At 52.9% G+C, this 24,565-nt stretch overlaps 5 protein-coding genes across 5 annotated transcripts; 2 read left to right on the top strand and 3 right to left on the bottom strand.

Moving 5' to 3' along the window:
* The first annotated feature begins 622 nt into the window (after positions 1–622).
* CAOG_05509 (Smap1 protein) lies at positions 623–3,147 on the top strand. Its single transcript, XM_004346132.2, has 4 exons — positions 623–753; positions 1,408–1,541; positions 1,646–1,731; positions 1,825–3,147. Exons 1-4 carry the CDS (start codon positions 651–653, stop codon positions 2,930–2,932), a joined length of 1,431 nt encoding a protein of 476 aa, XP_004346182.1. The 5' UTR covers positions 623–650; the 3' UTR covers positions 2,933–3,147.
* Positions 3,045–6,266, bottom strand: CAOG_05508 (hypothetical protein). The gene is made up of 8 exons (XM_004346131.2): positions 6,217–6,266; positions 5,879–6,115; positions 5,169–5,473; positions 4,950–5,085; positions 4,786–4,870; positions 3,794–4,678; positions 3,396–3,703; positions 3,045–3,299 (listed from the first exon to the last, which is right to left on the bottom strand). Exons 1-8 carry the CDS (start codon positions 6,217–6,219, stop codon positions 3,186–3,188), a joined length of 2,073 nt encoding a protein of 690 aa, XP_004346181.2. The 5' UTR covers positions 6,220–6,266; the 3' UTR covers positions 3,045–3,185.
* Positions 6,267–6,584: 318 nt separating this feature from the next.
* On the top strand, positions 6,585–11,300 carry CAOG_05507 (hypothetical protein). The gene is made up of 14 exons (XM_004346130.2): positions 6,585–7,418; positions 7,503–8,107; positions 8,186–8,257; positions 8,341–8,438; positions 8,513–8,696; positions 8,785–8,928; positions 8,995–9,154; positions 9,219–9,292; positions 9,370–9,530; positions 9,593–9,808; positions 9,886–10,178; positions 10,259–10,437; positions 10,509–10,551; positions 10,644–11,300. The coding sequence occupies exons 1-14, from the start codon at positions 6,674–6,676 to the stop codon at positions 11,246–11,248; spliced, it is 3,579 nt and encodes a 1,192-aa protein (XP_004346180.2). The 5' UTR covers positions 6,585–6,673; the 3' UTR covers positions 11,249–11,300.
* CAOG_05506 (major vault protein) lies at positions 11,286–15,041 on the bottom strand. The gene is made up of 3 exons (XM_004346129.2): positions 14,882–15,041; positions 11,873–14,122; positions 11,286–11,767 (listed from the first exon to the last, which is right to left on the bottom strand). Exons 2-3 carry the CDS (start codon positions 13,820–13,822, stop codon positions 11,384–11,386), a joined length of 2,334 nt encoding a protein of 777 aa, XP_004346179.2. The 5' UTR covers positions 13,823–14,122; positions 14,882–15,041; the 3' UTR covers positions 11,286–11,383.
* Positions 15,042–22,299: 7,258 nt separating this feature from the next.
* CAOG_05505 (hypothetical protein) lies at positions 22,300–24,511 on the bottom strand (the record flags this gene model as incomplete). Its single annotated transcript, XM_004346128.1, has 10 exons — positions 22,300–22,365; positions 22,433–22,519; positions 22,613–22,805; positions 22,881–22,998; positions 23,060–23,501; positions 23,568–23,754; positions 23,850–23,935; positions 24,063–24,181; positions 24,279–24,336; positions 24,464–24,511. 10 exons carry the CDS (start codon positions 24,509–24,511, stop codon positions 22,300–22,302), a joined length of 1,404 nt encoding a protein of 467 aa, XP_004346178.1.
* Between the last annotated feature and the right edge of the window lie 54 nt (positions 24,512–24,565).

Here is a 24,565-nt window from a genome sequence, read left to right as displayed (position 1 = left end):
CGGCTGATTACAAACTCGTGCAAAACGGACAGCGGCTGTTGTTGCGCGGCAATCTCAATCCACACACACACAGTGCGCGCGCTTTCCTCGGAATAGATGACACACGAGAGTCATCGATTGAAATCGCGATTGGCGGAGGACGAGCGACGAGGGAAGAAGAGAGACCAAGCGAGACCAAGCGAGACGAGCTTTCTTTACTTGGATGACTCGCACGGCAGCGTCAAAGCGGCCCTTCAGCGTCTCGGCAGCGACGAGCTCACGCCAGTTGTCAGAGAGCACCTTGTACAATTCCTCACTCATCGGTGGTTAAACTTTGAATCAAAGGCCCAAAGGGAAGGCAAAAGACAAGGAAAAATCAAAGAAAATGACTGGACTTTTGTGCTAACTGGCTCAGACTAAAGCCGGACGGCTTGCTTTGGGGGTGTATCTATAGTTTCAGATCGGTTAAATAGTGTATTGAAGAGGGGTTTGAACCTGTCCTGTACAGCATCACCAGCAATCCTATCAGCAGATCGAGTTTCGTGGCTCTGCTGCATTTCATTGCTCTCTCTCTCTCTCTCCCTCCCTCCCTCTGCTGTTTTATTATTCTGTACAATTGTTATTTTCATTCATGTTCAGTCTATTTGCACATCCACACACATTTTCCCACCATGTCTGCCGCAAAGGATCGCTTGGCCAAGCAGCACCAGGAGATTCTCACTGGACTGCTCAACGACGACGCCAACAAGAGCTGCGTCGACTGCCTCGCCAAAGGTGCGCTTCCCCCCCCCCCGCCCCCTTGCCTCCTCCTTGATCCTACATCACTCTACACCCTCTTCCTTGAGTGCTCAAGCGCCACACCGGAGTGCAGCAAAGCAAAGTGTGTTGCTTCCGTTCGTTTTGTGTTGTTTGCCTCTCTTTCCATCTCTCCATTCGAAGCAACGGAGATCAACAAAGCAAGAAGTGAAAGCGAAGTGCATTCAACGCGAAGAAGAAGAAAAAAGTCACGAATCTGAAGCAAAAGAACAAAAAAAAAAAAAAAAAAAAAAAGAATCAGAATCATTTGACTTTTTTTTCTATTGTTTTTCTATTGTTTTTGTTTGACTTTTTTTTCTATTGTTTTTCTTCCTTTCTTTCCTTCTTTTTTGCGGCTGTTGTTTGTTTGTTTGTTTTGTTTGTTTTGTTTTGTTTGAACGAACAAAAACATTCATTCAATCAACGTTCAACTTTATTGTTGATGCGAACGTCCAAAAGCAAAAAAAGCGGAAAAAGGCGAACGAACGACACAACGCATGGGAACAATGCTCAAAACCACAACGCAAGCAAACCCCCCCCCCCCGCAATGTTCACTCACTCAGTTCTGCTATTGTTGTTGCCGATGGTGTTGTTGTTGTTGTTCTTGTTGAAAACAAATGGCCGATGGTCTAGGTCCGCGCTGGGCGTCGTGGAACCTCGGCGTCTTCCTCTGCATCACCTGCGCCGGCATCCACCGCAACCTGGGCGTGCACATCTCACGCGTCAAGTCAGTGACGCTCGACTCGTGGACGCCAGAGCAGATCGAGGTAGGGTTGTGCGCGGCGAGCGACAAGGGCCACGGGAGGGGGGTTGGTGCTCACTTGTTGATCCATTTTGTTGATCCATTTTCATGTCCCTTCGTTCTGTGCAGAGCATGGTTCGTGGTGGCAACCGCCGCGTGAACGCATACTACGAAGCAAACATTCCGCACGGCTTCCGTCGTCCCCAGCAGGGCAGGTGAGTTTGTGCTGTTCTTAGAAAATGCTCCAATTCTCTCCATTCTCACTCTTCTCGCTCTTCATTCTCTGTCTTTGTTTGACCCCACTCCAGCGAGCTCGAGACATTCATCCGCGCAAAGTACGAGCGCAAAAACTTTATCGACAAGACCTCCAGCGGCCCTTCATCGGCCCCGCAGCAGCAGCAAGCCGCAGCAGCACAGCCCGCGCCTGCCCCGGCTGGCAACAACCGATCTGCCGAGTCGCACCATGGCCACCGTCACAGCCACGGCCACCACAACTACCGCGAGCACCCGCCAAAGATCACGGCCCCGCCGTCGTCCAACCCCGTTACCATTGCTGCTCCAGCGCCAGTCGCCGCTGCTGCAGCCTCGCGTCCCGCCAAGCCTGTCGAAAACGCCTTCGACTTGCTGTCCATCGACGACGCCCCAGCTCAGAAGGCATCCGCTGCTCCTGCAAGCAATGGCAGCAGCGTCTTTGCAAACGGCTTTGGCCTCTCCGCCCCGTCCCCTGCTGCTGCTGCTGGCGGCAACCTTCCATCGCAGAACTCGAGCAGCGTTGATCTGTCCGGCCTGTTTGCCACCCCCTCGGCGTCTCCCGCTCCCGGATCCGTTGGCGCAAAGGCGGTCGACAAGAGCTCCATTCTTTCGTTGTACGGCACTCCTTCCCCTGTCGGTGGCGTCGCCGCTCCTTCGGCCGCCCAAGGCTTTGGCCAGCCAGCGCCCCAAGGCTATGGCGCCCAGCCCGGCTACGGCCAGGGCTTCCCCGGCGCTCAACAAGGTGCGCCAAACGCGTTCGGCATGCCCGGTCTGTACTCGTCGGGCGCTACTGGCGGTTTTGTGCAGCAGCCGCAACAGCAAGGCTTCAACCCCTTCCTGCAAGGCCAACCGCAGCAGGCCCAGGGCCAGTTTGGCCAACCTCAGCAGCACTTCCAGCCTCAGCAGCAGTTCCAGCCGCAGCAGCAGTTCCAGCAGCAGCAGCAACAGCAGCTGTACCAGCAACAGCAGCAGCAAATGCTCATGCAGCAACAGTATTATGCGCAACAGCAACAGCAGCAGCAATATGCTCAGCAGCAACAGCAACAGCAACTTCTCCACGTGCAGCGCGTGAGCCAGCAACAGCAACAACAGCGTGCCAACCCCAACTTGCTTTCCACCAGTCCCTCCAACGGCTCCACCTTGAACAGCTCGCTGTGGAATTAAGCGACAACACAAAATGCAAAATGAAAAAAAAACCAAAGGAATGTGATGATTGTTGTGGGAGTCAGTCTGCTTGGGTCGGATGAACGTTCGGTTTCTTGTCATGCGCGAATAATGAGTCTGGAATTGTCTTTCTTTTTATGAGTTTCGCATTTTTCTCTTGTTAAGGTTTGAAAGCAAAGCGAAAAAAATACAGTGATATTCCAACAAGTGCAACAAGGCGGGTGCAACAGTCAGTCGAGAGTCGTCGTCGTGGTTATTGGATTTTGATTCCCTGATTGGCAGCCTTTCGCGATGTTGACAAGTGTTGTTGACGCAGCTCTTCCACCTTGAAAGCATCCTTTGTAGCCTTCTTGACCACTCGGCGCTCCTGCAAAACAACAAGAACACGACATGCAAGCGTTTGTTGGTGAGCAACATTTCCACAGCGCCACCGGCCAACAACAAACACGGCAAACGGACGCACCTTGCGCTGAGCTTTGACGGCCTGCTTTCGAATACGACGCTCTTCGGGCGTCTCGTTCTTATCGCGAATCGTCGAAACAGTCGATTCGGCCACACTCACGTCGTCATCCTCGTCGTCTTCGGCGTCTTGCTGAGCCTGACGCTGGTCGTGACGACTCAGGGACTTTGTCGTAAGAACACCGCGTTCGTCATCCATCTTGCCAGCACCTCGGGTCGAAAGCACGCCAATCGGCAAGCCCGTCTTCTTGGACAGGCGGATAATTGGCTCTTTAATTAAGGTAGGGTGGTTGAACTGGTTTGACGACACGCCTGGTTGTTAGCGACAAACAAGCAGGATGTACGTGAGAGGAATTATCAACAAACGAATCGTGCATAAAAAAAACCAACAGTTCCGCTTACTCAATGCATCCAGCAGATCGCGCGGCTTGGGCGGGACATAGAGGCGCTCCATGATGGGAGCACGGTCGTCATCGCTGCTCTCGTCGTCCGACACATCAAACACATCTTCTGTGGATGCGGCGCTGGGCTCGGGCAGTGGTGGTGGGACGGCGTCGAAATTGCTGCGGCTCTTGGTGATGGCAGGTCGGGCCGTCTTGCGACGCATCTTGATTTCGCCCTCATCCTCTTTACTGTAACGCAATGCAAGCTCGCGCTCTTCGAGGAACTCGTCAAGCAGCGAGCTAAAATGACCAACGTCGCCACTACCGGCAATAAACTCGCCCTCCTCGTCCAACGCGCCAATCTCGTCGTCGGCGTACGCAGCGTCCAACACGTGATCAAAGCGCTCGTCGAGCAATTGCAGGCCGTCGTTTCGTCGCATCACAGACGACGTCATTGAAAAGTTACTCATGCGCGACTTGTTGTCGCTCGGTCCGCGGCGACGGCTCTTGCTGGTCGCTTCGCTGTCCAGATCGAAGCGTCCATCGTCCAAATCAGCCAGACGGTCTTCTGCCTCGCTGCCAAAGTTTGAATCGTCGTCGTCGTCCTCGTCGTCCGAGCGACCCGCTGGTAGCCGCTTGCCGGCGCTCAGTCCAAAGCGCGCGAGCATCTCCGCCTTGGCGTCCGTCATGCCGGGGCGCTCAAACTGGCCAGTCGTAGTGTCGTCCTCCGAATCGCTGTTCAAGCCCAGCTCCCTGTCGAGGTCGGCGTCCCCCTCCACATCGACGCCGTCCGTGGCGTTGGCCATCGAGATAAAGTCGTCTTCGAGCTCCGGGCCCATGTCTGTTTCATCATCACTGGCGTCCAGGGCTGCGACGATTTCCGGGTCCCAGTCGAGTCCGATGGCTGCAAGAGGGTGTGTGTGTGGCGGGGGGACAAGGGAAGAAAGAAGAGAGAATTTGAGGGTGAGAGGACAAAGAGATTGCAGACAAGCTCAAGACTCGGCTTCATACCGGTGGCTGGTGCGGCTTGCAAGTTCATCAGGCCGACTTTGGTCTCATCGGCCGAGGCAAACAGGTCGGCGGGCAATCCAGCAATCTGGTTTTTGTTTGTCAACGTTGAAAGTCAGCGTCAAAAAACCTTTCGAGCTACAGATTCACCTTGCATTGCGACTAACCATCTTTTTGGAGTCGGCAGCAACGAAAACGCCGTCGCCACTGTTGCCAATCGTCTTCAAGTGCTTCATGTAGTCGTAATTGTCGCCAAAGTACACGCCAAACTGTGCGAGTTGTTCCTTTCGGGCGAACTGAGAGCTGTTTGCGACAACGGCATCCCGCAGTTAGCAACCAGGTCTCGATGGCACAGATGGAACATGGCTGCGAGCTAATCAACTTACGTTTGCAGTTTCGCCTGCACCTCGGGCGATTCGTCTGCGTCTTCGAAAGCGCCAACAGCGGTTCGTCGTGGCTTGGCAGATGCATTTTGGGCGTCCTTGGCAGAAGTGGCCTTTGTACCTTTTGCCGCTGTCCCGGCAGCAGCAGCACCAGCAGCAGCAGAATCTGAGGCTGTTGCGTCTTCATCTTCAGCGTCGCTGAACGGGTTTTCATCATCCTCGTCCTCCTCATCATCGCCTTCAATCGTGTCCAAGTCCGAATCGTCGCCATCCTCGTCGTCGTCGTCGTCGTCTTCATCGTCGTGACCCTGTGATTTTGATTATTGAGCATTTCACAAGTCAGTAGAAGCAACTTCCAATCAAATCCAGCCGTCAAACAAGCCGCCAATGTTGTCCCAGCCAAAAAGTGCATTGCGTTTGTTTTGAGCGTGTTTGCCACCCGCCCAACCCCGCTTTTTTGCACAACAGCCGCAAACACTGAATCCGACTAATTCTGCCACGTTCATAGAGCGCGGGATGGCAAAGTCGAACGGCGGACAGGCTTTTTGCGTAATGCCCACATGGACCCTTTCGAGCCTTCAGTCAGCCAGCGTCGCTCACTTTAGCGCTGTCGACCCCCCCCCCACACTTGGCCGAGGTCAGGGTATCAAGCAAGGACTAGCAAGCAAGCCTCGGTGCTTTGACTGGGATGCTGGAGGGGGTGAAAGACTTACGACGACGTTGCGTGCGTCGGGAGCGACACGCGCGCCGATGGGGACGACGCGGGCGTTGGACGGGAGCTGCGGGGCCATTGCGCCCTCGAACTTGTCGGCAAGGTGCTCTGGCACGTTGATGGGTCTGAGCACGAGCTGCGGCGCGTCGGAATCGGCGGCAAGCGGATCACGCTGTGACCGGTGCACGAGCTGGAAGCGCGCCGAGCTCTTCTTGTCCACAAAGCGCTTTGTCTTGCCCTGGACAAAAGGTTACATTTTAGATGAATTTGGGGGGGGGGTGAGTTTCCTGATGATACTGGGAAGGGGGGAGAGAGAGAGACGAGTGTGTATGGCTGTACCATTGTGTTTTTAGTATTGCAATGGAAAGCGAATAGAAAATGAGTGAACTTGGACAACAGTGATTCGATCAAGTGCCAAGAATGGGAGAATGGGGCGAGGCCAGTCCTGATTCGTAGTCGCTTTCTCAGATACATCTCAGATTCTCAGCCTTTTGCAGCATGATGGCACGCCCTCCAGCTGCTGTTGCTGCTGCTGCTGCTGCTCATGCTGCCCATGCTGTTGGCTGCGAATCGTACTGCTGGGAGTGAGTTATTCAGCTCTGGATTGAGTCGCGGGAATGCCCGACAGACCATTGCAGATGCTGAGCTGAGGAACGGGACGAGGATCAAAATCGAGCCAATGCAGCTGAACGACGACGACGACTACCATGATGATGATGATGATGATGATGGTCATGATGATGATGATGATCATGATGACTATATTGATCACAATCACCCGGATCAAGAGGCCGGCATGGCAGCAATCGGCAATGGACGCCGCTCCGCCCTCCCTCTGTTGTTGCCGCCGGGCCAGGACTGGACTGCGACCCCGCCGCGTGAGCTGCTGATGCGGGCGTGGGGCGAGCAATGGCCTCCCGAGCGGTGGGGCGCAATCACAGCAGAGCAGCTCAAGCGCGGGCTGGCGAATCGCGACGCACTCGCCTCGCTGCTCGTCCGCCACCTGGAGTTCGCGTGCCGCCCGAGCCCGCTGATGCTGTCCTATCTGCGGTATGCGCTTGGATCGTCCATCGTGTCGCCGCTCCAGCTCGTTTTCATGATCTCGGACTCGCCGTTGAGCGACAATCGCAGTCTGTTTCATGCGCTCAGCGAGGTTGCTGTCGAATCGCTGCTCCAGCTGCGGTCGGATGTCATCACGACAACGGCCTCTCAGAGCCAGAAAAGCATGCTTGCAGCGTACACGTCGTTGTCGGCTGTGTTGTCAAGCAATGGCGCTGGCTTACCAGCAGCTTCAACTGGCGACAATCCAACGCAGTTTGCCAAGGCCACACTCCGGTTGCTCTCCTGGCTCGTTGAAGCGCTCCAGGCCTATCTCTTTCGACTCGTCGGCGAGTCGGACCAGCGAAAGCAGCACATTCTGTCGGCCGAAGAAAAGCGTGAATTGCAAGCCAGTCTTCAGCGGGCAATCGAGCAGTGTCTGCGGATTTTGCGAGATCCGGTTGCAAGCGGTTTGCTGCTGTGCGCTCGTCTAGAGTATTGTGGTGAGTGTAAACACAAGTATGCGGCGTGTGCTTTGTGCTTTTTCGGATGTATTTGCTCAACTCGCGTTCGACATCTCTTTTCAGACTCTTGGAACCAACTGTGCTCCGTCCTGCGTGCGATTCAAGACCAGTGCAGGAATGACAAGGCCTCAATGCTAGGAGACCACAGTGCTTCTGTTTGGCAGTCGTTCTGGCCGAGCCTCGACCTGGTCATGCACCCAACGTGGTACCAACTCAAGCAACCTCCATTGCTTGAAACGCTATTGAACGTCTCGCGCCAGCGGCTGATCGAAAGCCTGTCCACTTCATCAAGTGCGTCTGGCGACAACAAGCAAAAGTCAGGCGGCCCTGTCCCTGCATCCGATGACATGATGACCTCGATTGAAATGCCATTCTCGACTTATATGGCCACCTCGTTGCTGGAGGAAGGCTCGCTCTCGGCCCCTCGCCTGCCCAACCAGAACATTTGCTCGTTAGTTTATCGTCTCCATGGCTCTGCACTGTTGCACGCCTCGTACCAAGAAATTGCGATCGAATGGCATGGCGTTCTGGCCTCCCTGGGCTGGCCTGCAGATACCTTTTACTTTGAAGCACTTCGCACTGGTCTTGCCTTGTTTTCGAACGCCTCCAGCTCCTCCAGTCACACATCCCACACAAGATATTCGCAGAAACTTGTTGCCTTTGTTCAGGTACACTACAATTGCAAGGGAAAGCGCGTCGTCGTGTCGCCACACTTCCTTTTATTTGTCATCGTTGCTTGATCATAGATTCCGCGAGTGATTGCCGCTATCGAACAGGACTGGGTGGATATTCCGTCCGAGCTATTCTCCCTGGACCCTGTAAATCTATCTCTCGAAAGCTGCGCTCTTTCATGCGGCGAGCCCGTGCATTAACGTGGGTGGTTTGGCTATATTTCAACTAGAAACAGCCATCTCGAGGCTACCAGAATCCCTTGATGTCTGCATTCACACAACTAGCTACCGTTTACAGTTTTGACGATTGGTTTCAGTCAAATCTGGGGTATGTCAACAGTGGTACCGACTGTCGAATCGTTTTGATCGCGCACTCACTCTCTGGTTTTTGTGGGATGACAGTTTTAGTGCTCTTGAAACCTTGAGTCACACATTGTGCGGCCTTGGCCTGCTTGATCCACAAGAAGTCTCGTCCAAATTCCCGACTCTCGCGCACCCGCCACAATCTGAAAGCGCTGAAGTGTTTCTTTCTCAAATTCGCGATGGTCAGAACGGCAGTGCCTTGTCCTGGCCGAGCACGCAGGAGGTATTTCCAAAGATGCGTTGTGCGAGTCGTTTCTTTTGATTTTTGTCTTTGACATCTTTTTTTTTTGTTGCTGTTCTGGATCCTGTAGGAGATTGATCACTTGTTTGCTGCGATTCTTTCGGCCACCGAAGAGGCCCCTGAATTCGCAACAGCTATCTTGAGGACGCTCTGTCAACAAGCTCGATTTTGGCCAATTGCGGTCACTGAGCTGCTCGCCGACCTTGTTTTGAGGGTACGTTCTCTCGTTCCAGTATGAACGCAATTCCACGCGACGATTCCTCATTTTTGTCCGTTCTAGGTGACGCTCTCGTTGCAAGAGCACAATCCTAAATTGCTGGAAGCATCTCTGCCCGCATTTTCCTCCGTTGATCTTTCCACCGCATTGATTGCCGCTGGGCGTTTCTCCGAGCTTGTTTCATCCATAGTGCGGCTGAACGACTCTCTGGCGCTTCAGAACAGTATGTAGCTTCGAACACACAAAATGTCAGTGTGCAACGTTGTTTTCTCACTCTCAATTCGCAGACTTTGAGTGGCTACCCATGTTTGATGTTTCTCTCTGTTTGCTCGCCAACTGGGAGCTGCGGTACCTTGTTACAGTAAGAAAACCAGCTTCGTACTCAATAATATTCATCCGTTGGAATGCATTCACCTCAATGAGCTTTTTTTCACACAGACATGTCCAAATCTACAAGATCAGCCCTCATTTTTCGCGCAGTGGTCGAGACACTGGTGGGATCGAATCTCTCCTCCCGAAGTGGAAGACTTGGTGCTGGAACGATGCTTGGAGGCCGTCTTTATTGAGCACCGCTCTGACGCGCTCAGCCAAGCTCTCGAGTAAGCATAAATGTTTCAAACAATGTCACGTTTCAACAAACCCACTCACACAATGCCTTCAGATCCTCCACTTTCGCCGAGGTGACGCTCAACCTTGCGCCTCGCTTGCTTCGAGAAGCCACAGCAGCCGTGGCGGCTGGCGCCTTGTCATTCGAACAGCTACGCAAGGGGTTGGTGGTATTGATGAGCGCTATTCCAAGCTGCTTGCTTGGACCGAGCTTGGTGTTGATGCAAGACGCGCGCGATTCGATTGGAGGCGAGGCCAAGACCCGTTGGCGGTACGCGTGCAATCTCGCTTGAACTCAAACCCTGCTGCGTTTCAAAATGTTTGTTCTCATCTTTTCCTTGCACACAGAACCTCCCACTTTGAGGACACGTCGCTCTCGGTCGCAGTTTTGCTCGAAGTGATGCTCATCGTGTTTGTAGGACCAGAAGTTCACCATTCGGAGCACATTCACGACGACTTTGACATGGCCGGCATGGTCCATGCCGATGCTACAACTCTCAATCCCACATTGGTGCCGCTACGTCCACATTTTGCAACGCTAGCGCTGCCTTTGTCGTACGAGTTCTGCAAGTGCCGAGCCGTGCTGCGCTCGACGCGTTCCTTTGAGCCGTTGTGGCGACCGGTCGTTTCTGTTTGCGAAGGTATGTGCATCGTTTCGTTTTCACTGTTGCTGGCTGATTCACGTGCTCACAGAGTGTCCTTTTTTTCTGTCGCTCGCTAGTACTACCCATCGTGCTGCCGCAGCACAAGTCCTCTATGACAACCACCGCTGACGAAGTGCTCAGACAAATGCGCGCTTCGATTGCGAGCTGTGATGCAGTGTCTCGACTTTTCATCGACACTTTGCGACAGCACCACCGATTAGTTGGTGCTCGAAACTTTCTCTCCGCCTTGTTAAAGGTATGTCGGGTCTGTGTTGGCTGGCCGGATTGTGTACTCACATTGAGATCGGTTTTTTTTCCATTTCACAGGAGGCTTTTGCTGTTCGGGAAATTGCGTATGTCGCTCCATCCGGTAGGTTGATCTTTGCGAGAAATTATGCGTGCAATCACACAACTAGTGACTGAATGATGTCTGCTGCCCCAATCTCGTCCTCTCCCCCGCAGTGGACGTATTTGTCTCGAGCTGCCTTGCGGTGGATGACATTCAGCAAATCGCGCAAGTCTTCTTCGGCCAGATTGTTGTCGAATTCATTTCAGCAATACCCACCCGCTCGGCGGCTCGCGCACTGGCCGAGATTTGCTTCCGATTGGCGGCGATGGGTCTCCGCTTGACCTCGCGGACGCCACGAGCGCAGCTGTCGGACGAGTTGCTCGCTCTGCTTCGAGCACCGCTTTCGATTCCCGTAGAGTCCAGACGCGAGGCGCTGCAAGCGCTTTCCGCGCAGCAATTCACGGCGCATTATACCACCGCGACAAGTCCCGAAAACCCCGTGCTGCTCAAAGCCCTCAGTTCGTTCACTGCCGTCGTGTTTGATTGTCTCTCGGGCCCGTTGGCATTCCCGCAGCTGTTTGCTCTGTGCTATCTTCGCCGTGCTTGCCAGCTCCAAGGGCTGCTTTCTGCATGTGTCACACCGACGGCCCGCATCGCGAATGCGCTTCGGAGACATGGCGAGACGCAGCGCATTGTTGCTCTGTTTGATCTTTCCACGCAAACGGGCCGCCACGAGTGCATGCGTCTTCTCACCTTGCCTCCACCGCCCAATACTTGAATACAAATACAAGTGTTGTTGGACTCCATGGATGAAATGGTCATCAAAACCGAATTATATGACATACATTGTTGAACTTGCAGCAAAAAACACCAATCACATTGACACTCAAGTTTTTTTTTTTTTTTTTTTTGGTTACTGGCCGTTGCCTCCAATCAGGCCATTGGCCGTGTTGAACAGGTTGATTGGCGAGTTGCCGTCCGTAAAGACAGTCGACTTGAGGTTGAGGGCCTGCAGCAGGCGGACCTTCTGGCTGTGCTCGGCGTTGGCCATGGCCAGAATCGTGCCGTGGCCGAGGGCGCCGACGGTGCGCGAGACCTTTGCCTTGTTGATCTCACTCAGTGCGCGCATCTTGGCCAATTCGAGCTTGGTCTGTTCTCGGATAAAGTGGAGCTCTGCGTTGCGCGCCTGCGTCAGGTTGAGCAGCTCAGTGTCGGTTTCGAGACGGGCAGCTTCCGCTCGCAGCTCGGCGAGCACGATAGCAGACTGACCCTCGATGGCCAGGCGCTCTGCTTGGGCCTGTCAGGTCGGGGCAAACGAAAAAAAAAGTGAAACAAAAAAAACAAGTGAGGGACGCTGAACAGAGAAGGCAAACACAACAAAAAAACCTTCACTTCTACTCACCTCAGCCTCGGCCTTCGCTTGACCTGTCGACTCGATTGCGCTGTTGAAGGCGCGAATCTCAAAGAGCTTGCACTGGGTCTTCTCGGCCTCAATCTGGTTGCGAATCTTCTGGGTCTCGAGGTGGCCGCGAGCCTGCTGCTCCTCGTTCTCGGCGTCATGGCGAGAAGACGCCTCGATGGAGCGCGTGGCAATCTCGATGGCCATTTGGACGGACTTTTGGAGCGAGTCGCGCATCTGCTGATCGGAAGGCTCAATGCTCTGGACATCAATGTTGGTCACCACCAGGCCATTGGCCTCAAAGCGCAGCTCAGTGTTCTGCTCGCCGTTGGCACCGACGCCAAACACTGCCTCTTGGATGATGCGCGCCGAGAAGCGGTGAAACTCGTCGAACGTCGTGTGGGCCACTCGCTCGCGGATGCGGCTGCCAATGTTCTTGCAGGCAAAACCGATAAAGTCGGGCACGCAAAAGATCTTGGCCTTGGATTCCTCGGTGGAGCGATTAATGTCAAAGTAGTTGTTGAAGGCGATCGTCAGGATGAGACGCGCGTGGTCGGCCGTCTCGACCGTGATAATGTCCGTGGTGAAATCCGGGCCGAGCATCAGCGCCACGCTGCGCAATGCGCCAGCGCGCTTGGGCTTGCCTGCGCTCAACCGCAGAACGGTAAAGTTTTCGTGCGGGCCAAGCAGCACAAGGTCGGGCCCGTACAAGATGCGGGCAGTGCGCAGCTGGTAGTCGTGCAGCTGGACGGCCGTGTTGTGCGGGATGCGGAAGGTCACGACGCGCGTCTTGTCGCGCGGCTTGTCGGAGGCCGCATTGCCGTCAAAGTAGGCAATCTTGCGCACATCCTCGTCGCCAATGCCGCCGCCTGCCTTGAGGAGCTGCTCGACCTCGGAGGTCAAATCCTTCTCCCACAGCTGCTCTGATGCGCGGAGCAGGTAGGACGTTGGGCCCATCACTGCGCGCACCGTGCCCGTCTGCAGGTCTTGAATGTAGATGCCCTCGTTCATGTCCAGCGGAATGGCCTTGCGACGAGCGACAACAGACTCCTCGCGCGAAGGGATGAACTCGACGGGGCCGCGCACCATCCACTGTTCGCCAGGCGCGCGCTGGAGCGCAACGCCGTTGCGAGTGTCTGCAAAGCTCTCAATGGCAGAGACGACTACCGCCTCGTCGTCGGCCAGCACGTAGGCGTTCGTGACGCCCTTGCCGTCGAGCTCTTCGCCAGGGTGGAGGAAGAAGGACAAAACGCCCTTGCGCACGTCGCGACGGCCCCACTGGGGTCGGCCAGTCTTGGGGTCGTGCGGGTTGAGCACAACGCAATAGTTGAGCGGGCCCAGGACAATCTTGTCGACCTGCTTGATGATGCGCTCCGTCACGTCGGGAATGTACGACTCGGTGTCGGCCAAGGTGAGCAGCCACTCGTCGCCAGCCAGGCGCTGGATGCCCTTAAAGTCGGTGAAGGTCTCGACCGCTTGGAGGTGCAGCCCAATCTTGGCGGTGAGCGTGGTGGCGGCAATTTCCTGGACAAAGGCCTCGTCCGCGGTGAGCACGTACGCGCCAGGCGTGCGGACGAGCCACTCCTCGCCCGTGACGCGCGCCTTGCCGGAGAAGCCGTCGAGGCAGTCGCGCTTGGCACGCAGGCGGATGGCGTGGCCTTCCTTGATCAGGGTGGGCTGGATCGTGGCTGTGACTTGCACGTCCGCGTGCGGAATGTACGTGCGCGGGCCACGCAGGTGCCACTCGTCGCCAGCCTGGCGGTGAATCACCTTGCCGGGGACGGACTCTGTGTCGTCGAAATCGGCAATCGCCTGCAGCGCGATGGCAGAGTTGACGGGGACGACAGGAAGCAGCTTGATGGCCTTCAAGCCCTCAAACATGTCTTCGCCGGGGAAGAGGGGGAAGGGGCGGCCGTGCAGGCGGATGGAGCGCGCGCCAATGCGTTGCTTCATGGGGGCGGTGCGCGAGGTGGCGACGCTGCCGACGAGGATGGGCGACTCGTCACGGGAGACAGGAGGTGCAGTAGCGGAAGGACCAGGAGGAGCAGTGGCAGGAGCAGCGGCGGCGGGTTTCTGAGCAGCACCAAATCCGCCCTTTGTAAAGACGACCGTGGAATAGTCGACGGGATCACGGATGATGCAGTAGTGTCGTGGGGGAATGATGATGAGCGGCATCGGACCCAGCACCAATTCCTCGTGCGTCTGCAGGACGAGCGTGGTCGGACCAGTGACCAGGCCGGTGATGTTTGTGTTCTGTCAAAAACAAAACAAGCAGAAACAAATGTTGAGAAAGGGTGATTTTTTTTTTCTTTCAAGAATTTTTGGGTTGTCATTCAAGTGTCGCAATCTTTCATTCTACGAAAAAAAAAATTGAGACGCGAATTTTCAGTTTCGCAGAAATGCTGAATAATCACAACAACAAAAAACAAACAGCTTGAAACGATTGAAAGATTTGTTTGATTTTTTTTTTTTTTTTGGTTTTTTTTTTTTTTTTTTTTTTTTTGTGTGTGTGTTTTTTGCTGACTTCACCATTCAAAGAATGACGAATTTTTTGTTGTACTTTTGTACTTTGTCGATTGTTTCGCATCGAGGGTCAAAGTCAACGAATGGATTTCACACACACACACACACACAGAATGGAGTAACATTGGTGTGCGTCTCGCTCATGGAAAGGCGCAAATGATGGAAGGAGGGTGTTGTTGTCGATCTGACGAAACAAAAAACCCAACTTTGGGCAGAGTTCGATCTGCTCGCGCTGTTTTTGGGAGCACAAGTCGCTCATAGCGCTGCGCAGCCAGGTGTGCAGCAGTCACACTGAAGAGGGTTACAAGCCCACTATCCGACCAGCAAGCAGCAGCAGCAGCAGCAGCAGCAGCGGTGGCGGCGGCTGAAAGAAGACGGACAACGCGCGCAACGGAACGTCGCTTTTTTTTTTTTTTTTTTTTTTTTTTTTTTGGAAATGCGTTTGCATGGTAATCCATCCATTGAACGGTGAACATCGAGTCGCCGTACCACATCGAGGACGTGTGCAAAGTGCACGGGCGGAATGTGCACAATCGAGGTGCCTTCTTCGGTCTTGCGGATGGAGCCAGCGGGCGAGCCAGGCATCGGTGGAGGACGAGGAACGCTCATTTGTCGAGTCGAATTGAAACTGAAAAAAAAAAAAAAAAATGGAAAAATAAAAAGAAAAAAAAAAAAAAAAAAAACGAATTCCAAAAGTGTTGGCAGATTTGATTGCACTCTGAGTGTGTGTAGAGGTGCATGGTGCGTAATCAACTGTACTACGAATTAAGATCGCTTGTTGTTTCATGATGGAAAGGTTGACACTCAAAAGCACATTTACTACAACAAGCCATGCAAGTTTAAAAAACAAACAACCAGAAACAAAAACCACCAAACTACCCGAATTCAAACACAACGGCTACCTTGAAGTGAGCAAAAGCCATCATCAGAAGAAAACACAGCAACAGACCACCAGAGAAAGGGAAGAGAGCGTTCTCTGGTTAGTTCGGCGGTTGATTCTCGCTCAAGCTGTTCCAAGTGAGAAAGCCAGGCCATGCCATCAAACAACAGTAAGTACCACGTGCATACACGACAGTATCAGCATCAGAGAAAGGGGACCCATACTTGAGCGAGACAAGTGCAGAACTCTGGCTGCGTGCTGCTGCCATCACTCGCTGTCCTGCTTCGCTCATTTCGTTATACCACAAACTGTTTACATGCGAGTGAGCAAAAGCACTGCAGAGCAGCACGTACACACATTCATTGTTGATCTCAATCTGGTTCTATACCTGAGCCCCTTGAGCGTGGTATTCCGCAGGAGCGCTTCTGCCAACCTTTCAGCGCCAGCATCGCCAATATGATTCTTTCCGAGACTGTGTACAATGCAGTGAGTAACATGCAGCTTGTTCAATTACCAGTGCGACACGAAGCAGCAGTAAAGTGCGAGGAACATACTCGAGGGTTGTCAGTGTTGTGTTCTGCGAAATCACTGCCGCCATCGCATTTGCACCACTATCGCCGATAGAATTGCGGGACAGGCTGCTCTCAAAAGGTAAGTACCGCTATCACTGTTCATCAACCGACATGCTCAGCATGAAGGGTAGCAAGCGAACGAAAACCTACTCGAACGAAGTCAATCCCACGTTGTGCTTCAGTTCCTCCGCCAGCGCCTGCGCTCCTGCGCTACCAATCAAACAGGAGCTCAAGCTGTTCAAAGTGTGAGTATCATCAACGCAGTGCATCAAAAGGGCAAGGGCAGAAAAGGTCCTTTCGTACTTTAACGTCGTCAGTGTCGTGTTCACCCTGAGTGCCTTGGAAATCGCCTCCGCTCCTGCATCTCCGAGCTGAGTGGAACTCAGACTAGAATCATGTGGTGAATGAAAACCCCCGACATGGTCGAACAGCCATTAGATGACAACGCCGAGAACGACAATATGGCACGAAAGCGATAGAAAGACAACATACTTGAGTATAGCGAGCTTGGTGTTCTGCGTCAGCGCTTCTGCAATCGCTTGGGCTCCAATCGCTCCAACCTGACTGGAACGCAGACTGTTGTCACACGGTAAAACTCAATCCGATCGACCACCGACACCACCCCGCCACCCCACCCCTCCTCCCTCAGAACAAAGAACATCAGCGCGAAAGAAACAAACTTAAGCTCGGTCATCCAAGAGTTCTGCTTGAGTGATGTTGCAAGCACTTGCGCTCCAAAGTCGTTCATGCCAAAGCGAATCCTAAACAGTGTCGTGAACAACAATCAATGTGAGTTGCAATGAAAGTCACAACACCAACCGAGCAGGAGAACCTACTCAAGCTTGCTTGGCTTGGTCAAACTCAGAACCTCTTGAATCACTTGCACTCCAGCGGAGTCAACAATGTTCTCACGCAAGCTGTCCGCATAAACTGAGTCACTCCATCGAAAGAAGCATCACATGCGTCGTCGTCATAGAAGGGGGAACAACAGGAGAAACATACTAAAGCCTGGAAACCCGCGTCACGGCATGATTAATGGCGTCCAATCCGAGATTACGCACCTGCGACAGCAGACTGTGACCACACGGTGACAAGTTGCGTGAGCGACCACCTTTGGCCACTTCAGAGTTAATGTCAACTGCAGGACAACATACCGCTCTGTGGTCAATGAGTTTGAATATTCCTCAAAGTCAAGGTCGCGATTCTTCGTCACACGTAATCTGTAACCATGCCGAGAGCCGCGTCAGAAAGAATCATTTTATGCGCACGAGTGAGAAATTGGTCAATACGAGGGAGTGGAACCTACTCGAGCGTGGTCAGCGTAGTGTTGTGTTTGAGTGCGGCTGCGATTGTTTGCACTGCACAGGCAACAAAGCTAGCCGACAGCCTGTGATGTCATCACGGTGAAGAACACGAACAATCAAACCAGAATCAGTAATCAGCAGTCGCTATCACGTTCAGAGCAGCAAACAACACAATGAATGTTGACCTTACTTGAGGGAGGCGAGCTTGGAGTTTTGCTTCAGCGATTTGGCAATCGCGTGAGCTCCAGCTTTGCCAAGCACGTCGTTCCCTAGTCTAATCCCACCAAAAGTGTCAGTTTCAGTGAATCAAGCATCGAGACAAAGCGGCATGAAAGTCGGTACATACTTGAGCGAGGTTAGAGTCGTGTTCTGAACAAGCGCGGGTGCAATTGCCTGCGTCTCAGCATCACCAATGGAATTGCCATCCAGCCTGCTCCCACATAACAAGCAAAGTGATTCCAGTGAGGCATGACACCAATCACCGCGGAAGATTGAACATACTCGAGCGTGGTCAGCGCGGTGTTCACTTTGAGCGCCTCGGCAATAGCTTTCACCCCAGGAGCGCCAATGTGATTTTCATTCAGACTGCAACCACGTGTTATGTAAGAATACCACCAAGTAGGACGTCCGCCCTCAGGTGTGACATTGAGCAACGAGCAAGGCACGTACCGGAGCGTGGTCAGAGTCTTGTTCTGCTTCAGAGCCTCGGAAATGATCTGCGCTCCAACAGCGCCAATAACATTGCGAGATACACTGAATGCGCAAAGCCGTAAGGAATAGAACAATAAACGAGTGTTTGGGAGTGACAGAAAGGTGTTCGAAACCCTTACTCGAGTGTCGTCAGCGCCGTGTTCTGCTTGAGAGCTTCGGCAATCTCGTGCACTTTAAAACGAAGTTGACTGCAACTCAGACTGTTGGCTGACCGTGAGTAATGCAGCAACAACCAGCTCCACAGCAACAGGAGCATAGAACGTACTCGAGAGTGGTCAAACTGGTGTTCGACTTCAGCATTTCGGCAATGCTGTTGGCACCAACATCGGGAATCGGATTCATTGAAAGACTGTTTTCAAGTGGTAAGAAAATGAATCACCAGAATATAGCTTCGCTCTCTACAACAGCATTCCCAAACATACTTGAGCGTGGTCAGCGTGTTGTTCTGCGTGAGTGCTCCACTGATCGCTTGGAGTCCAGCAGTGCCAATCCTGCAATGCTCGAGACTTGACACGTGACAAGCAATACAAGCAAGGTTAATATTTGGCCTTTGCAGACAGAAATGGACCAATGTGCGGCAGAAAAACTTACTGCAGACACGTAAGCGTCTTGTTCTGCCGAAGAGCATCCGCAATGGCCTGCGCACCGGCATCACCAAATCGACTGTGATCCAGACTGTTCAAGCAGTGAGAATTTCAAAGCACCCCGACAATCAAGAGTGATAGCGTCGAACCGGCATGACAGATTGCAAACATACATGAGTGTGGTCAGTGTGGTGTTGCTTTTGAGTGCTGCTGCAATCGCCTGCGCGTCGACTAATTCCAGGAAGTTACGCGCAAGCCTACTCCAAAACGGTGAGTCATACCATCGAATACCACAATAAAGCACAACATTCATCAATATGAACAGGGAAACTCGTACGAGAGTGTCGTGAGAGAAGTATTTTTCGCGAGCGCCTCTGCAATTGCTTGGAATCCAACGCTGTTCAATCTATTGTCGCCCAGACTATAATCAACGTGTGAGCATGCGGTATTAGGCAGCCGTGATTGCCTCGATTTTCGTTCTCTTCCTCTTTCTGCTTTTGGTTTGGGGTAGGGGGATAAAGATAGGAGCTGTCACGTACTCAAGCTCAGTCAGCGTCGTGTTCACTTAGAGCATCCGTGGTAGCGCCGCCTGCGTGCCACAACCGAGAGTGATATTGTTGTTCAAACTGCGAGCATTGCAGTGAGCGACATGACGATCGAAATAGCTACAGACATGGATTCAATCAAAACGAGAGGCAAAGAACATACTTGAGGGAGGTCAACGTAGTGTTCTTCTCGAGTGCGTGAACAATCGCTTCAACTCCAGCATCTCCAATCGAACACCAATAAAGCCTGTGGCAATTGATGTCAGCGATGGCATAACAACGCAGCAGTGGAACCCAGAGTCACAACATCCATCCGGCAGAACGTACGAAAGCGTAGTCAACGTCTTGTTGCACACCAGAGCATCAGCGATCGCAAGTCCGCCAGCTTCGCCAATCTCGTTTTTATCCAAACTATTACAATGAAGTGAGCAACACATACCACTGCGCTTCTCGCATGACCTCAAGCAATGATTCAGCATGAGAATGGCACTGACACAAGCGTAGTCAATGCCGAGTTGCTCTTGAGTGCCTCTCCGATCGCTTGCGCTCCAGCGCTGCCAATATCGTTGCCGAGCAAGCTGGAGACCATGACATGAGAATCAATATTCGATTCAACTTATCAACGAACAAGCAACTAGCAGATGAGGAAGAGAGTGGTGGAATCCTTACCGGAGTGCAGTCAAAGTGGTGTTTGATTTCAGCGCTTTTCCAATCGCTCGAGCTCCAAAGGCTCCAATCTGAGGACCAAACACCCTGACCCAACAGACAGACATGGTTAGACTGATGTTCGCAATCAACACGGTAGTGGTCAGCATGAGAGGGAAGAAGCATACACGAGCGTGGACAGTGTCGAGTTTTGCTTCAGGACGGCGGCAATCGCGTTTGTTTCTGCCGGGCCGAATTTGCCCGAGTCCACACTGTTACCACACAATGAGCGACGCCATCGAAACAAACCGGAGCATTTGCAATGGTAAACTCGAATGCAATCAAAATGTGAAATTGGTGCGTACTGGAGCGTGGTCAACGTGGCGTTCTGCGTCAGTGCCTTTGCCATTGATCGCGCTCCATTGGCATCGAGGTAACCTCTGTCGTCACATGGTGAGCCAATCACCTCGCACAAAGCAACACGGGCAAATTGCAAAAAACAACTTACGAGAGTTCAGTCAGTGTGGTGTTTTGCGTCAGTGCATCGGCAATCACTGCGTCAGTGTAATTTCGATTCCTGTTATCATAGAGCAAGGTAGTGAGCGAGTGAGCTTTGTACAGCTGCCATGACCATGGCATCGGCAAATGGATCCAGCTTCGCATACCGGAGTGTTGTCAGCGTTTTGTTTTGCGCTAACGCGGCCGCAATCGGCTGCATTTTTGCATCGTCAACCACAAGGTAACCCAAGCTGAAACCATACGGTGAGTCAAGGCATCAAACAAACATGGAGTTAGCAGAAGCCGACAAGTACATACTCGAGTGTAGTCAGTGTGGTGTTTTGCAGGAGTGCTTCACCAATCGCTTCCTCCCTGCTGAGCTTCTTGCTGTCCTGGTTGTCGTCGCCGTCGCCAGCAGTGTCGTCGTCGCAGTCCTCGTAGTCGCCGTCGTCAGCATCGTCAGCATCCGTTTGACGAGCCTTCTTCTTGTTCTTCTTGGATGTTGAGGTGTTCTCCCCGGCCATTTCAGCAGCCCGACGCTTGCTCCGGATGGTCGTGGGGGCGCCACTACTGGAAGTTGAACTCGTCTTGCCAGTACGCGCAATTGCAACCTGAATGGGTTTGCGAGCACGAAGACTGTAGCTCACAGTCTGAGATCCTTGGTTGGTTGGCGCAGTGGCCTTTTTCTGAGCGGTCTGGCGTTATACGAAAAATCAAACAGTAGGAATCACAAACGAAGCAAACAAGATGTCAGTGACGAGTTAGTGGACTGGCATTACGTCTCACAACTCTTGGGCAGGAGCCGCACCTTGCTGAGCGGCGCTGAGATTGAAGAGGCAGGGACAGGTGCGGCTGCCTTGCTGGTCCTGCCTCGGGGAGCAGCAATAGTAGTAGTAACCACTTGTACTGCTGATGTAGCAGCAGTGGCAGCAGTGACAGCAGTGGCAGCAGCACGGGCTGCAGCTCGCTTGGGTTTGGGTGGATCGGCCTCCATTGGCGCGACCACACGATCGTCTTCCACTGCGTCGGTGCTACTGATGCTGCCACCAGTCTTTGGCTTGGTTGCTCTTGTAGTGCGCACAGGAGTAGGAGTGGGAGCGGGAGCAGCCGAGGGTACGGCCTTCTTAACCATTTAGAAAAGACAAAAAACAAACAAGTTACCCTTCAAAACTGACTGAACATCAGGACAAATCGATTTAATGTGAATGAAATGGGGGCCTAACGTTTCGATCTCACGCCTGTGTCCTCTGAAGACACTGGCTACCTTTTTTTTTTTTTTTTTTTGTTTTTCAACCCCCTGTCATTCAACGTGTCCCGATTTTTTTCTATGGATTTCAATCCTACTCGCCGCCACTTTCAGGGTGCATGTAGTTATATTCGTAGGTTAGGCGAAACGAGAGAAAATAGCATGAAGTCGAGATGCCATCGCAGGGGACTCGGTTGAAAATGGGCGGCGGGGTTGAGGATTGCCGATCTGAGCGTGTGTCAGCCTCCCAGACCCGCCACTCTAATTTCGTCCAACCCACAATATTATATATACTCATGGGCAAAAAATGGGCGGACCCTTCCCGTTTGGTCATAGGGCTTACAGGGCGACATTTGACTTGACGCGACTTTTGACCTCCAAGCGCGAGACTCATCGTCACAACCACCGCAAAAGGCTCAATACTCAAAACACAGATACTTGTCGCATATAATTAGGGCTTGAAGCACGGTTTCCGACGCTCTTGGAGCTGGTGGTGCATCGTCAAAGGTTGGCGTGTTGGCTAGCAACATGTCTTTCGTGGTGTCTAGGTTGCCTGATCCTTCCATTGTCAGCCCGGCTGATCATCTGTTCGAGTTCCTCTGTGAGCTCTTGAGCACTCTCCCAGCATGCCTTCACTGGTGTGCGTTATGACGACATTCAACTGTCTCATATCCGACGATAAAAAAACAAAAAAAAAAAAAAAAAAAGAGTTGAAATGTTCCAAATTGCTTTGCAAGATTCGACCAAGTCGAGGACTTTGCGCTGAGAAAACTGCGCCATATGTCTGCAATTCGAAGAGTATCGTGATGATAAATGGGCTGATATCAAACACACCGTAATAATCATGCGAGATCTCATGCAAGCAGAGTAATCAGCAAATGCCTGGATTTGAAAACTTTGTCCAAAAACCCAAAGTTCGGTTTCAGAACAAATCCATGCGCACCACCTCGTACAGCGGATACTGCGCAAACGAGCGGTACTGGGACATCTGCATTAAGTGCATTTGAGTGAGTCGCCTTTGCTGTCTCCAAATCACGCCAATCCTGCTCGCTCACCTTGCACACCACGCGATGTCTCTGGAAAATGTGACGCCTGCGAAGCGCAGACCGCTCCTCGTAGCTCATAAAGTAGAGTTCCGATGCCTGTAAGAGTAAAGATTGATAAGAAACGATGGCAATGAGCCGTTGCGAGCCTTTTCCAACAACTCAAATCCCCCAACTCAAAATTTGACTCACATCCACGCCGATGAGCGACATGGCCGGATCACCCTGCAGCACAATCTTGAGGAGCGTGCCCGTCGCATCCGTGACTGCGATCGGGAGTTGAATCTGCCAATTGGCAGGGTTGTCGGCGGCATTTTCGCCAAGATTCGCGCATTCGGGTCGGTTGCATGCGTGCTCAACCGGCAGCTGTTGATTGCACCCAGGACTAGTGGAGCACTCACCATAAAAGAATGAGTAAGCTAGCTTGTTGCCGATGCACTGTGAGTTTCTAGGCACTTACCAGCGGGCAATCACGACTTGCGTGTAGAAGTCATCCAAAGGAAGATCGGTGATGAACACGTCAAAGACAAACACGGGCGGGCGAAGCGCGTACACCCCCGCGACGTCCACGTTGACGACTGTGCAATTGCGGGGATGAGAAGAAAATCTTTCAAAATCGCGCCTTGCATCAATTTCCACACTTGCCTTGGGATTCCACAATCTCATCGTTGCGAATCGGCTTGAACGCGGCCCTGCTCATGCCACCGCCCATGCGGGATGCTGTAGTGAACGCATCGGCGGGTAGCTGTTGAGCATAGTCGTACAGCTCTTGCGCCTCGCGCAGGTCGGGATACTCGGTGACGAGGGAACAGTTGTCAAAGGAGAGCTCGGTCGTGTAAACCATGCGCTCATGCTCCTGCGTCGGGTCATTTCTCGCTGCGCTCGGGACAAACGAGCTGGTCCGAACGCGAACGTCGCTCAAAAACAGAATCGTGTCTCGAACGGTCCAGTTGGACGCCATCGCAATGCAGCTTCCCCAGAGTGTCATCCTGATTTCACCGCCCGAGTCATCCGTCAGGTACACCTCAAGCTTGTCGGTGGCGCGACCGTTCGAGGTGGTGGTGGATGTCACGGCTCCGATCTGTCACAGTGTGAAGGATGAGCGCCTTCAAAAATCAAGCACGCCTCCATCGTGTCGTTGTCTTACGCGCGACACAATGCCCAGCACGTTAATGTACTGCTGCGACAGCTCTTGGGGAGAAGCCAGGATGTCTTGAATCTTGACAAACCCGCTTTCGTACAGCATGGGAATGCGCACGAATCGCTGGCGGTCGGGCAGATCACCCATGTACAGCTGAACATCTGAGCTCGAGTTCAGCTGCAGCGCATAGGCGCTGTGGTATTGACGGAATGGAGGCAGTGTTATTGTGAATAGAGTTGCCTCAAAAACGCGTTGCAAGCAAACAAAAAATGTAAATCCATTCGTTACCTGCTGGTGCGCGGCATCCAGCGCTGCTCCTGCGTGGGGTTCTTGGGCACCACCTGAGGATGGATGACTTCCACGACATCGCCAGTCTATCCAAGTCAATGGTACAGATCGCAGTTGGGATCAGAGAGCGCGTTTTACGGATGGATTGTCGGTTTGGTGTTTTTGGCGCCAAAACGAATCACCAGATGAACGCCAATTGCTAGATGGACTCACGTTAAACCGACTGTGCGCACTGCCGATCAGATTTGGGTCGCCCCACATGGTGCAGTTGATGCTGTCACTCTCAGAGTCGCGTAGCGTGAAGGTGAAGCGCGATCTCGACGTGCCAGGATCTGCGCGGGAAATCAGCAGTGAAACAAACTCAGTTCGATTCAACTTTGGTTCCTTTCTCCCTCTGCTCTTTGCTGTGAAACATTGTGGCGGTCTTACTTTTCCTGTCCTCAAAGGTCCCGATGGACAGCTTGGCAACGACCAGGCCGACGACCGTCTGTGATCGAGGACAAGCGAGAATGATCGAGGATGAGTTTTGAGCGCGAAACGCCAAGTTTTGTTCCCTTTCGGCTTGATCCCTGAGGGGCATCAGTCATCACGACACTCGTCCCAATGCGCCATACCAACGACTGCATGCCAGCGGAGAGCTGATCGATAGTTGCACGACTCATGATTAAACAGGCAGAGCACGAATGCGCAAAAAGGATGGATCAAAATGGAAACAA

Source organism: Capsaspora owczarzaki (genome assembly GCF_000151315.2).
Source record: "Capsaspora owczarzaki ATCC 30864 unplaced genomic scaffold supercont2.9, whole genome shotgun sequence".
NCBI classification, from domain to species: domain Eukaryota; class Filasterea; order Ministeriida; family Capsasporidae; genus Capsaspora; species Capsaspora owczarzaki.
The sequence above is the reverse complement of the archived record's forward strand: the minus strand, read 5'-3'. Positions and strand labels throughout refer to the sequence as shown.

Coding starts and splice junctions, on each gene's coding strand:
- CAOG_05507 (XM_004346130.2), top strand. CDS start 6,674: ATGGCAGCAATCGGCAATGGACGCCGCTCCGCCCTCCCTCTGTTGTTG. Junction 7,419..7,502: donor CGCTCGTCTAGAGTATTGTG/GTGAGTGTAAAC, acceptor ATCTCTTTTCAG/ACTCTTGGAACCAACTGTGC. Junction 10,179..10,258: donor GGTCGTTTCTGTTTGCGAAG/GTATGTGCATCG, acceptor GTCGCTCGCTAG/TACTACCCATCGTGCTGCCG.
- CAOG_05509 (XM_004346132.2), top strand. CDS start 651: ATGTCTGCCGCAAAGGATCGCTTGGCCAAGCAGCACCAGGAGATTCTC. Junction 1,542..1,645: donor GGACGCCAGAGCAGATCGAG/GTAGGGTTGTGC, acceptor CGTTCTGTGCAG/AGCATGGTTCGTGGTGGCAA. Junction 1,732..1,824: donor CGTCGTCCCCAGCAGGGCAG/GTGAGTTTGTGC, acceptor ACCCCACTCCAG/CGAGCTCGAGACATTCATCC.
- CAOG_05506 (XM_004346129.2), bottom strand. CDS start 13,822: ATGAAGCAACGCATTGGCGCGCGCTCCATCCGCCTGCACGGCCGCCCC. Junction 11,768..11,872: donor AAGCGAAGGCCGAGGCTGAG/GTGAGTAGAAGT, acceptor CCGACCTGACAG/GCCCAAGCAGAGCGCCTGGC.
- CAOG_05508 (XM_004346131.2), bottom strand. Junction 5,474..5,878: donor CCGACGCACGCAACGTCGTC/GTAAGTCTTTCA, acceptor TCAAAATCACAG/GGTCACGACGATGAAGACGA. Junction 4,871..4,949: donor CTGCCGACTCCAAAAAGATG/GTTAGTCGCAAT, acceptor AACAAAAACCAG/ATTGCTGGATTGCCCGCCGA.